General features: G+C 38.6%; 1 protein-coding gene across 8 annotated transcripts in view; it reads right to left on the reverse strand.

Moving 5' to 3' along the window:
* The window catches only part of MPP7 (MAGUK p55 scaffold protein 7), a 210,276-nt gene that overhangs the window by 77,845 nt on the left and 118,847 nt on the right, over positions 1–13,584 (reverse strand). For all 8 annotated transcript variants that reach the window (XM_045465774.1, XM_045465777.1, XM_045465779.1 and 5 more), the window contains 5 exons: positions 12,493–12,574; positions 11,870–11,955; positions 7,707–7,781; positions 7,297–7,493; positions 6,735–6,799 (listed from right to left, as the gene is read on the reverse strand). In XM_045465774.1, coding sequence (XP_045321730.1) covers positions 6,735–6,799; positions 7,297–7,493; positions 7,707–7,781; positions 11,870–11,955; positions 12,493–12,574 — 505 coding nt within the window. The remainder of the gene's footprint in view (positions 1–6,734; positions 6,800–7,296; positions 7,494–7,706; positions 7,782–11,869; positions 11,956–12,492; positions 12,575–13,584) is intronic.

Genomic DNA, 13,584 nt, shown 5'->3' on the forward strand with positions numbered 1-13,584 from the left:
AAAGGCTGATCCCAGAAGACACTTGGGATTACTGCAGGATTCTCAACTATGGTAAGGCACTGTTCTGTGCGCTTTAAATGCATAAACTTACTGAACTCTCCAACAACTCTGAAGCCAGTGCTATTATCTCCAGGTTACAGATGGGAATCAGAGGTACAGGGAAGCAAAACACTCTTGGATGTGGACCCACACGATCTGGCTCCAGAGTATGTTTTTAACTACTATACTACACTAATCACACCAAAATCACTTTTTAAATTACTCTAACTTCAGGCTAGGAAATACAAGTCAGGGGAGAGGTCAAATGAAGTAAGTTTCTTTTAATTTTCCTGTCTACTCCCACCATCTCCCAGCACACCAGCCTCTCACTCCCTCCTCCCCCAAAGCTTGAACCACCCAAGTGCGTGTCTCCTGACCGGAGAGGTACAGGAGACTCTTCCCAGCATTACCAGGAGTCCACTCTCCACATCAACACTGAAGAGCTGGATGGGAGAATTACAAAAATCACCGAGGAGAGGCCAACAGGGTCACAAAGAGCAGTTTTGGCCAAGGAGAACAGAGTGGAAAGGCCCTCGTGAAGAGCATTTGATGAGCTCAACATAACAGGGCAGGGGGAACTTTTCCACGCTGCTGGATGCTACTCTATGTAGAGCAATGTCAGATACTCTTGACAAGAGGAGAAACTGTGTCTATATAGGTATGATAGCATTTACGGGGGCAAAGTTAAATCTCCATCCTAGAAGCTGCTTTCTTATGCCCCGCTCTGCCCCTATGCAATCTTCCCTAAAAGTCTGTAATAATCCACGACCAGTGACCACACCTCTAATTGTTAAGCAACTCTTTCTTACCTGCATGGTATTGGGTCCCCACGACAAAAGGCAAGAAACAGTATGGCGTTAGAACCCTTCATATGGAAAGGCTAAACGCACACACCCTGATAGTGTTTTAGAAGCAACATCTTCATTTATGGAAGTAGAACACAGTCTACTGAGATGAAAAGTGAGCAACAATAACTAGGCCGTCAGCTCAACCATCTCAAGGCATGAGCAGTCAGACATGCAATTTACAGCTTAGTTCATCTCTACCTCTGTCCACACAAACTCTGACCTCTGGCATCTCCCCCAAAAAAGCAGTAAACATTAGGGGGAAAAAAGCCACATTCATTATTTTTTAAAACCCCACCAGTATTGAGAAAATATTTGCCAAAGTTTCAGGCATACAAATTTAACGTAAGAACATAAGCAATCTACTTATTAATTTCTGAGTTAAGTTTATGTAGGAACATAATAAATAAGCATTGTTTAAGATGCCATGAGCAAGGAGCTTACTCAACTTGAAAAGTTGTATTATAACAACCTGTAGAGTACGGTTATGTATATTATTCTCAAATTTTTGGCCTTCCAAGATACTGGTACCATGGAGAGAGAATTCATTTGCTTACTCAGTGTTTAAATCGTGCTGTTGGCAAGGGTGCCTGGGTGGCTCAGTCGGTTGAGCATCCAACTCTTGATTTTGGCTCAGGTCATGATCCCAGGGTCATGGGATCAAGTCTCATGTCGGGTTCTACACTGAGTGTGAAGCCTGCTTGGGTTCTCTCTCCCTCTCTCTCAAAAATAAAAATAAAAAACAAAACTAAAACATTTAAATTGTGCTGTTGGTTGATTGTGATCTTCAATCCCCAAAATGCTTGTCTTTGAATGAACTCAGTTATATCCTGTTTGAATTCAATATTAAGTATTTACCCAATTAAACAAATATTGGCTTTGGCTCCAATTAAATATTTTCTTTTGTATCCACATGACAGCAGCCACAACTGGCTAAAAAATTTTCTAAATATGGCATTTTGTGTTTTACATTCTAATCTTTAAAAGGTCAAAAAATCATACCTTCTGGGTTTTAAGAGTACTATAGGGGCACCTGGCGGCTCAGTGGGCTAAGCATCCGACCTCGGCTCAGGTGATGATCTCACAGCTCCTGAGTTCGAGCCCCGCATCGGGCTCTGTGCTGAGAGCTCAGAGCCTAGAGCCTGCTTCAGATTCTGTCTCCCTCCCTCTCTGCCCCTCCCCAACTCGTGCTCTGTCTCCCTCTCTCTCTCAAAAATAAAGAAACATTAAAAAAAATTAAAGCATTCTAAAGAACTGTTTTATAAAAGAAAAATTTTAAATTCATATTATTCAATCACCAGTATGAGAAATTTTCAGGTATTTATGCTTTGATAACTAGAAAAGGAAATTAATTACTATAAATGAAGATCATACTGGAGTATTCTCCTGTAAAATACACTACTTGAATAAGAAGAGCCTTTTCTGAATACCATGTAAACCAGATTTAAATATGTTATGGGGCACTGCGGTGGTTGTATCAGTTAAGCATCCAACTCTTGATTTCAGCTCAGGTTATGGTCTCATGATTCATGAGATTGAGCCCCGCACTGGGCTCTGTGCTGACAGTGCAAAGCCTGCTTGGGATTCTCATATTCTCTCTCTCTGCCCCTCTTCCCAGTCATGCTCTGTCTCTCTCTCTCTCTCTCTCTCAAAATAAACAAACATTTTAAAAAGAAAGAAAGAAGTCATATGCTATTGAAGTCAAACTTATTAATGTTTGTAACTGTTAGGAAGACGATTCTTAACTTATAAAGTTTAATTTCAACAAAAGGGAACAGACAATATTTTGATTAAAGAAAATCCTGTTTCTTTTTAAATGTTAGGTGATATCATACTGCTTTATATACATTCAGCTGTACTATAAAAAATAAGGTTTTGGCAGAAAACCATATAGAGCACTTTAAATTATAGCGACACAAGAATTGCAAGCTGCCAAGCGTCAATCACGAAAACTACTGTATGTTACTTGACAATAAGATATGCTCTGAACTCATTTCCAAAACACTTAACCTGTATCTTTCATGTAATAATCTTTGAGTTGGCTGTGTCACAGAAAGCCTATCATACTTCTAGGTCTGCTCTTCTCCGTGACTAATGTAAATCCACTGTGTAAGAACCTATCATCAGATGAAAGGAGGGAACACAGACTTCCATGACAAATGTCTTTGTTGGGTAAACTATTCTTCGAAAAAAATAGGAGGTGAGTAGAGGAGATAAGTCCCTCTCTCAAGCTTCTAAGATTTAATTACGCTCTAGTTTTAAGAGTTCGTATTTTTCAGGAATGTTTAATTTCAAGGGACAAATTATTTTCTTTGAGAGGCCTATGTTTTCAGTCTGTATTCGATATGCCATGATTCTTAAGGAGAGGAAATAACCAGAGGCACCTGAGTGGCTCAGTCGGTTAAGCATCCGACTTCAGCTCAGGTCATGATCTCGCAGCTTGAGAATTTGAGCCCAGCATGGGGCTCTGTGCTGACAGCTCAGAGCCTGGAGCCTGCTGCAGATTCTGTGCCTCCATCTCTCTGTGTTCCTGCCCTGCTTGCGTTCTGTCTGTCTCTGTCTCTGTCTCTGTTTCAAAAATAAATAAAGATTAAAAAAAGAAATTTTAAAAAAGAGGTGCGGGGTAGGAAATAACCAAGCACCAAAGATGACTACCATAGAGTTTTGCACGAGAATGCCAGCCTTAAAGTCTGAAGAAGTCAGTATTCTGGCTCTTGATTTTATCTACCATGGAGCCAGGGTCTAGAGCTGTAGCAGAAACATAAATGCAAAGATAATAGTCCTGGATTCTCTGTTTCTTTTTGACTTCTATCTTGACATTGACTGAAGCCCTATAGTTTCAGAGTTTTTCCTCCATGCAAACTTTAGTTATGATGATACACTGTGAGTCAAATAAAGACTAAACCCATAGTAATACAAGCAATTATTTTGTGAAAAAAGTTAACTGGCCAATTTGATATATATTACCTGAGTCATCATCCTAAAATTCAATGTTTAACACTATCTCCTAGGTTTTAAGTGTACTTGTAAAATTTAGTACAGAAAATTATCAACGTGACTATTTTTTAGTAAGTGTATAAACAACATGACAGAATTCTTTTAAAAACATTTACATTAAGTTAGAAACTTTTCTTAACACCTAGTCTGTGAATTATTATTCAAAGTCATATAAATAAGGGGCACCTGGGTGGCTCAGTTGGTTAAGCATCCCACTTTGGTTCAGGTCATGATCTCACAGTAAGTGAGTTCAAGCCCCTCATCGGGCTCCATGATGACGGTGCAGAGCCTGCTTCGGATTCTCTCTCTCCGACCCTTCCACTCGCTCGCTCTCTCACTCTCTCTCAAAAAATAAACTTAAAAAACCCCCTAAAGTCATGTAAATAAAAGATTTTATATCAACTTTATTTTTTTTTCATAGCATTATTCTGTAATTTAGCAAAGAGCATGATAGATGTCTTATCCTAAAAATTCAAGTACCGAATGTTGAAGTCCAGGAAGTGTTGGGTCAAATGACCTTTACAAGTGTAGTTATATAAACAATCACTAACAAATACACAGATTACAAAACAAAGTGCTTTTAAATGACTTTAAAAATGTTCAGAACCAGTATAATAATTTTGGCATAACCTTTGAGTTCAGAGATTTAGGAGACAGCATTAAAAAAAACTTCGAATGGAATTTTATTGAATTTTTTTAAATGTTTATTTATTTTTGAGAGAGAGAGAGAGAATGTGAGCAGCAGAGGGGCAGAGAGAGGGAGGGAGACATGGATTATGAAGCAGGGTCCAGGCTCTGAGCCATCAGCACAGAGCCCGACGTGGGGCTTGAACTCATGAACCGTGAGATCATGACCAGAGCCGAAGTCAGACGCTTCACTGACTGAGCCACCCAGGTGCCCTTCAAATGGAATTTTAATTGATAATAAAAGTCCTAGATTCCTGTTTAATCTCCATAGAACTACACTGTCTCTTTGAATAAGGCCATATTTTCTATTCGCTAGTGATCTGGATAATATTGACCAGATTTGTTTTTATTTAAAAGCAGAGAACATCTGTAGATGAGAACAACTAATGTGTCTCTCCATGAATCAAGTCTAGTTTTAAAACAAGAGAAAAGATGGAAGTGAATGGAGAATCAGTGAACATTCCTAAATGGTATTTTTAAGAGGCAGAAAAAGAAAGAAAAAAAAAAACCCTCGAAACAAAACAAAACAAAAAACCCTAACACATTCAGATAAAAGCATTTAGGTAATTTTGGAATAAGTATTTCTCAGATTCAAATATTAGGGTATTGTCATATAAAAAACTATGCATATTAACAGACAAAAACCATTCATTAAATTAACACCTCTACATAAACACACACATACACACACACACACACACACACACACACACAACCCCTCTCATATTCACACACGTTTATACTGAAACCAGTTTGAGGAGAGCTATTACAAAGACAATAGATACCTACTCTGTGTAGTTCTTTAAAGAAACATATTTATAAAAACTTTCACTAAATGAGAATTCATAATTATATCAAACTAGACATTTCTGAGCTGCCTAAGACTCAAACAAATTGGGAGTATGGATTCAGATTCAAGTAGAATTACATCGATTTCCTTTTCCAGTTACACACACTTTATCCCATATGCACCAAATATCTTCGAAGGGGGCAGGCCCCAGTTTAGAAATCCTTCAAAGAGCAAGTCAGGTGGATGTCCCACAGCCCCTGCCAGCGAAAATTCATCACACTTAAAAACGATGCAACATTCTGGTTAAGCTGTAAGCTTTCTGATGTCACAATCCATGTGGCATTCTATGACAAGTGTGTTTTCCTTCTGCCCAGACTTAACGGAGCAAGAACAAGCAGGCTTTTGAATCCGTGCTCCACTTGAAGTATTTGCTTGCTCTGTGAGATTTATACTCGACTGTAGTTTGGCTCTCTTATAATGTAATTCCTGGGCTATACGCGTCTACAAACTGACAGAAATAACAGGAGATGTGAAAAATGCAACAATACTAAAACCAGATGTTGGTGTAAAATTCCAGGACCATTTATTTGTGCATTCTGCCTTTTAATGTACAATCTCTGTGTTGAAAACAAAAGGCTTTTTTTACTCTGAAAATGCCTAGAACCAGGAAACGTTTAGAGGAGATGAAGTAGGGAATTTATGGGACGGGGATTTGACAGGGGTGAGGCGTGGGGAGTAAAGAGAAGCTGAGAGAAGGGCAGTATGAAGCGGGGGGGGGGGGGGGAGGGGGGCGGTGAGCTGGGGGGGTAGGGAAATGCTTCTAAATCCACACTATCTTTTTCAGTAATCCTACCTCGTCCTTTTCCTGCTCTTATTTTGTTTTAACCTAGTCTCGTAACAACTCCAAACAGGCAGGTTAAAGGTCAGAGTTCCTGTGATTTCTGGATAAGCAAGGAAGAAAGAAGAACAACGGTTCTTAGGCACAACAGCCTTTGTGCCCAAGAGAGTGGTGGGTTTTCTCCCCCTAATTTGACCAAGAAGTATCCTCCCCAAACCTTCCAGCTTGGGAGAAATCAAAGAGTTGCACTTTAGGTTACATTTGTAAAACACCTACATTCAGGAGCCAAGGAGAGTAGTAGTTGTTTTCTTAAAGTGTGAGCCATGGGTTTATTATAAACCCTGCAAACACCCCTCTCTTCCAAAGATTCACTTCAATATTCTACTATGAATTTCTTATTTGTTTGGCTGCCATGAAACGATGACCCCAAAGCTATCACAGGGCAATATGAGCTCTCGTTCTACCACAAACACCTGCTTTAATAGTCAAAAATAAACAGCAAGATTTGGTTACTCTGCATTTTTATTAACAAACTTACATGATTTCCTGTTGGAAACTTTCAAGGGCTGAACTAATATTTCTGGTCGTCTCAGAGCCAATCTCCTGGGGGAAAAAGAAGGTCAATGCCTATCAATTTTCAGTACAGATCCAAGATTAATATAACACCAAAATATTAGAAGTCCCAAGGAAAAAAAAAAAGCGGGAAGCCAGGGGAAAAATGGACACAATGCAATCTATTCAAATTTAAAAAATGAGTCCTCTAACTTCCCAAGTTTTAGAAATCCTCCCCACTCCCAAATCACTCTTCTTCTTTTTCCGTCTTTCACATCAGTACAGCTTCGGATATTAATGTGCTATTTTTCCATTTGCTTCATAACAAAAACCGAATATGACCCCGGTACTGTCGTGTTATTTTTGGTCATTATTCATACTTAGTTAGACAAAACAGAAATCCAAACCTGGGGGAGGGGGGGGATAAAGGATTCTGAAGCAAGGTTTCAGTGCTTATTTTATCACAACTATCCTCGAGTGATATTTTGCAGAGAACAAAAGGTCACTTGAAGCAAAAGCCCAGTAACGGTGCACCAGTTGCTGCTCACCTTTCCTGGAAATGCCTTGAGGGAATCAAGCCTGCCCTGGGATTGGCATCACCTTCATGTGTCGCTTGCCACCATGTTGCATCATCTTGGCTCATAATCTGAAGGATATCTCCCTTTTTGAAAGAAAGCCCAGCTTCCTTACATGGAATCGCTTTATCCTCATTAGGGTCATAGTCAAAGAGGGCTTTGATAAACATCTGGAAGAAAGTTTCATTGAAAAGGAGTAAATACAAAAAAATAAATGTGGAGGGGCCAACATTCTCCTTTGATTTAAGAATACGTTTTTTTAAAAAAAGAGATGATGAAAATCCACTTGCTGTGACAAAGAGGATATGTATTAGAAGGAAAAACGTTAGTGCCCGCCCCCCGCCCCACAAAACAAACCCAAAAGCTTCTTAAGTAATGATTACCTTGCCTTCCTTAGACGGCGTCTCCTCTTTGATGCTGGGTATAATCTTAAATGTAATTGCTCCCTGAGACTGAGCCTGATAACAGAGGAAAGACTTATCAGAACACTTGTAGAGCCAAGGAGAAGGCAGGCAAAAAAGGTAGAAAATGGAATGATTCTGAAAATTTACAAGCTTGGGGTTTCTACTCTTAAACCAAACTGAGGAAACTATTTTTGTAGAAATTCCTGTAATATGAGAAAGCACTCAAGTTTGTCAAGTTAAAAAACATGAAACACCAAATCCACATTTACCTCCTGTGCACTTTTCAAATGCCAATGAACATATTACCATCCATGTTGAGCAACTTCATAGAAACACAGAATATGCACAGTGCCTTCTACAGACAATATTATATGGTGAGAACAGATGATGTGCAAGGTTCAGGCTATTACATTTAAGTATCGACATCCATGTTTTTAGGGTCAAAATACCTGAACTGTCAGCAACGCAGTTATAAATACATGATTCAGTTGTATATATATTAGCTGCAAGGCTCATCGGAAAAAAATTATGAAGAACATCCAGTGCTATTAAATTCTGGTCAGTGAGTAAAATCCCAAATGTAATAGCTTAATTAAAAGGTAAAGAGAGGGGCGCCTGGGTGGCTCAGTCGGTTAAGTGTCTGACTTCAGCTCAGGTCATGATCTCGCAGTCCATGATTTTGAGCCCCGCATCGGGCTCTGGGCTGATAGTTCAGAGCCTGGAGCCTGCTTCCGATTCTGTGTCTCCCTCTCTCTCTCTGCCCCTCCCTGCTCATGCTCTGTCTCTGTCTCAAAAATAAATAAAAACATTAAAATTTTTTTTAAAAAAAGGTAAAAAGACATCCATTCTAATTTCATTAAGGCAAGCAAAAACAATAGGTGCAATTCTTTTCTGACCATGTCAGATGAGAACAGGTCTCTCTTTAATATACTCTCATGTCATTGTCTATTCCTCTTTTTAGCCTTTATCGTAACTGTACTTAAAATAACCATTTATGCAATTATTTCTTTTTTTCAAAATATTTTTTTTCTTTTTTTTTAAATATATGAAATTTATTGTCAAATTGGTTTCCATACAACACCCAGTGCTCATCCCAACAGGTGCCCTCCTCAATACCCATCACTCACCCTCCCCTCCCTCCCTCCCCCCATCAGCCCTCAGTTTGTTGTCAGTTTTTTTTAAATTTTTTCTTTTTTTCAACGTTTATTTATTTTTGGGACAGAGAGAGAGCATGAACGGGGGAGGGGCAGAGAGAGAGGGAGACACAGAATCGGAAACAGGCTCCAGGCTCTGAGCCATCAGCCCAGAGCCCGACGCGGGGCTCGAACTCCCGGACCGCGAGATCGTGACCTGGCTGAAGTCGGATGCTTAACCGACTGCGCCACCCAGGCGCCCCTGTTGTCAGTTTTTAAGAGTCTCTTATGCTTTGGCTCTCTCCCACTCTAACCTTTTTTTTTCCTTCCCCTCCCCCATGGGTTCCTGTTAAGTTTCTCAGGATCCACATAAGAGTGAACACATATGGTATCTGTCTTTCTCTGTATGGCTTATTTCACTTAGCATAACACTCTCCAGTTCCATCCACGTTGCTACAAAGGGCCATATTTCATTCTTTCTCATTGCCACGTAGTACTCCATTGTGTATATAAACCACAATTTCTTTATCCATGCATCAGTTGATGGACATTTAGGCTCTTTCCATAATTTGGCTATTGTTGAGAGTGCTGCTATAAATATTGGGGTACAAATGCCCCTATGTATCAGTACTCCTGTATCCCTTGGGTAAATTCCTAGCAGTGCTATTGCTGGGTCATAGGGTAGGTCTATTGCAATTATTTCTTAACATCTGTTATCCCTGCTAAGTTGTCAGCTCTGTGACAGCACTGAATATCTGGCACATATATGAGAAGAATGAGGGAGGAAAGCAAAGAGGAAGACAGCATGAGGCAGATAGGAAAGAAAGGAGGCAGGAAGCAAGGAGAGACAGGAGAATGGGGGGATATCTCTGAGGCTTACTGTCAATGGTGTGCTCATAAACCAGGGCTCTGCTGTGTAAAAGAAAAGAAAAGAAAAGAAAAGAAAAGGCCCTGATTTGTATTGTTTGCCAATTTTCATGGACCACAGCCAGCTTCCATTTACCAGCGTGACGTACCTAAGTCAAGTTGGGAAAAGCCGCATAGACTCAGGTCGTGCAAATGTAAAGAGCCAGCTCCAGTACAGCACAGAGACTCAAGTATAGTGAGGTTTTAACAGTACAAATACCAGAATTTTATAACAGGAGTGATTTCAAAATGGCACTATCATTGTTATTGCTTACCATAAAAGAATTCACAAATCTTTTTAAAAAAATTTTTAAATGTTTATTTTGAGAGAGATAAAGAGCAAACAGGGGAGGGGCAGAGAGAGGGAGACAGGGAATCCCAAGCAGGCTGTGCACCGTCAGCACAGAGCCCGATGCGAGGCTCGAACTCACAAACCATGAGATGAGTTGGACTACTTAACTTACTAAGCCACCTGGGTGCCCCAAGAATTCACAAATCTTATTAGGAATTCATATAATACTGAATTGCATAGGTAGAGAGAAAGCAAGTCTTCTTTATGATCCCTTCCCATTCTACTAGTGTGTATGTGTGTTAATGTATACAATGCCCTTAGAACAGTGACCTTTAAGGGCTCAACCACCATAAGCAGTTACTAGTATTACTAAGTCACACCTGTCTATCAGCCATTGTGATTGGCTCATAGTAATGCACCATACGGGTGAATGATTAGTCAATCAATGCAACCTTCCTGCTATTTCTAAATATTTTTTAAATCTTCTTATATAATACATTTGCCAAATTACGTCCTCAGGGTTATTTCCAAAAACTGAATTTCTTGATTAAGGATATGTAAATTTAAAAATTTTGATAGTTTCAGATAGCTGTCTCAAAAGGATGCATCTATGTCCCCAGAATCTGACTGACTGTAGCCATTATCAAGTTTTTAAATCCTCTAATCCCATATTTTTCAGACACCATGTTTCTTTTATAAATTTTTCTATGTTTTCTTATTGATTTTTATGAACTCTCTACACATTAAAATACCTTCTGTCACATACACTGACAATATTTTTCCTAAGTCTCATGTGTCTTTCAAGCTATATATGGCATCTTTTTCTGTACAGAAAGTGTTCAATTCTAGTAATCACAGAAATTATTTTTCTGTTTGAATTTCACATCAAGTTTAAAAAGTCTTTCTTTACTTTTTTATTTTTTTAAGTTAATTTATTTATTTGGGGGGTGGGGGTGGGTAGAGAGAGTGGGGGAAAGAGAGAATCCCAAGCAGGCTCCACACTCAGCATGGGATCATAACCTAAGTCCAGATCAAGAATCAGATGCTTAACTGACTGAGCCATCCAGGCGCCCCTGATTTCTTTAAATATTTAATTCTTTGGGGTTTATTTTTGCGTGTAGTGTAAAACAGGAACTATTTTTTCTAACTGAATCATCAATTCATCCAATAACATTTATAAAAGGATTTCACAGCTTTCCCATGGATTTAAAATGCTATCTTAATCATATATAAAATTTTCAAAAATATGGAGGTCTGCTTGAAGATACTAAACTCTATTTCTGTATGTTTATGCTTTCATACATTAACAGAGACAGTCTCCCTTCATTTTATCCTTACAAATGAACTGGAGAATTTACACTGTCAAGGCCTAAAATAATTTTGTTCATTTTAGATTTCACAGGACATCTAAGTTAGTTTCACTGTTTTATATGCCTAGAAAGCATAGCCTACAGTCTGGCCATGTCGATGGAAAAAGGGAAAAGAAAAATACGTCACCAACAACAGAGTAGATCCCCTCTATTAAGTACCTCATTTGGGATGGGCCCTGTAATAAACTCTTCACATACATTAGCTCATTTAATCCTCAAAACACTCCAGTGAGATATTTACCTTTTATTTTCATTTGTAAATGAAAACACTGAGGCAATGCAAAGATTAAGGTATTTTCCAAGGACATACAGGGATTAAGTAATGAAGATGGGATTTGAACTCTAGACTGCCAAATCCAAATCCTGTGTTTATAACCAAGTCTGAAACATACTGATTCAATTTCATTTTTTATTGCAGTTTTAAAACAAATTTCAGCTTACCAAAATCTGAATTATTTCTTCAGGCCTTTTATCTTCAACTGGAATCCCATTCACTTCCCTAAGTTCATCACCAACATGAATAAGACCTGAGAAGTAGCAAATTCGGGAAATTAGCAGACTTACCTACAAAAGAACTGCAATTTGCAATTGTATCTATACTTAAAGCATTGTTTGGTTCCTTTAATACATTTGAGGAGACCTTTATGCTTCTCAGGTTTCAGATTCTGTGCCTCTAAACAGCAGAACCAAAGACTACCACATTATAATGCTGGCAAAAGAAAAGACATCAGCATCCTGGTCTTTGTCTAGAAACGTACATTATTTTCATTTAATAAAAGAATTTGTATTTTGTTTTAAAGGCTGCATACTTTCAGTAGTACTTTACAAGTGAGAAACACTTGAAGCATATCTTACTATAGCTTCAGAAGTCCATGTAACTGTAAAGCAGAATGAGATTTATCGTTTATTTCAACAGATTCCCATGGTTCAACAGAAGAAAATTTCTTATTCCTTGTTTTGATGGATTACATCCAAAGATCATTTATCCTCTTAACTACATGTTGGAGATGTTGCCCATGAAATGCACCATGGCCTGTCCATGTGCCTAGTGTTGAAACCCTTACCACTTCTGTCTGCAGCTCCTCCTCTCATGATTCTGGCCACAATAATGGCCCCCGTCTGCTCGTCTTTCTTAATGGTGGCTCCCTTTTAAGAAAAAGAACAAAAAGTACTTGTGGGTAAAGGTGCGTAGTGGGTGGTAGGAAAGGAGGCAGAAATAAGAATATTCATCTGGAAAAAGTGAAAGCAATTACAAAAAATTAAAGGTATGAGGCAGGACAAAGAGACATCATGCCCCTTTATCTTACAAAGCACTCGTGACTTGGTACAGATTTTCAATCAGACACATCATGTAAGGTTTTCAGCACAATTTAAAGATTTTTCAAATCTGTAAGCTCTTCAACATTATGAAAAGTAGAAATCTCCTCTTTCCATTATACTACTTTATATTTGAATACTATTTGTTTTTTCCCCTTGACAGCATTGGCTCATTTCACTTTGTCCTTCTAATACCCCATGAAGAAGGGAGGCCATATTGAGAAGGTTAAGTGAATACAAAAATCTCATCAAAATTAGAAAACTAACACCCAGGCCATCTGGCTTTTAGTTTAGTGATACTTCTATAATAGCATTATAGCAAAGGAACTCAGACATAATGATAAAGAAAGAGAGAGAGAGAGAGAGAGAGAAAACTCCAAAATTAGTCGTATTCCTTACCTAATGCTAAGATAAACTAATGGAAGAAAGATCTGTTACTCCAAGGTCTTTATGTACTAGGACTGTGCTAAGAACAAGCAGAACCAACATTCTGGCATAAGATTAGGAAACAATTTTAAAGAGTCCAGAAATTCTTCATTTATGGATGTTCAGAAGCTAATTGAATGCTGCTTATAACAACATCAAGCACAAATGGTTACTTTGAACACCTTTTTATGACTTTCCTTCTAAGCAACTGGCATTGGTGTGGGAAAGCGTTCTACATGGCATCACATAGCTAAAAAGATGCACGTTGGGTGACGGCAGAATTCACACTCTGAAAAAGAAAGTGGAATTTTCCCACAGGTCAGTAAACATGTTTATATCGTTAAAAATTAGTTATGTAAACAAAATTAGGAATCCATTTGTAATCAGTACATTTTATATGACAGCTATCACAT

This window comes from Leopardus geoffroyi, chromosome B4 (genome assembly GCF_018350155.1).
Source record: "Leopardus geoffroyi isolate Oge1 chromosome B4, O.geoffroyi_Oge1_pat1.0, whole genome shotgun sequence".
NCBI lineage: Eukaryota > Metazoa > Chordata > Mammalia > Carnivora > Felidae > Leopardus > Leopardus geoffroyi.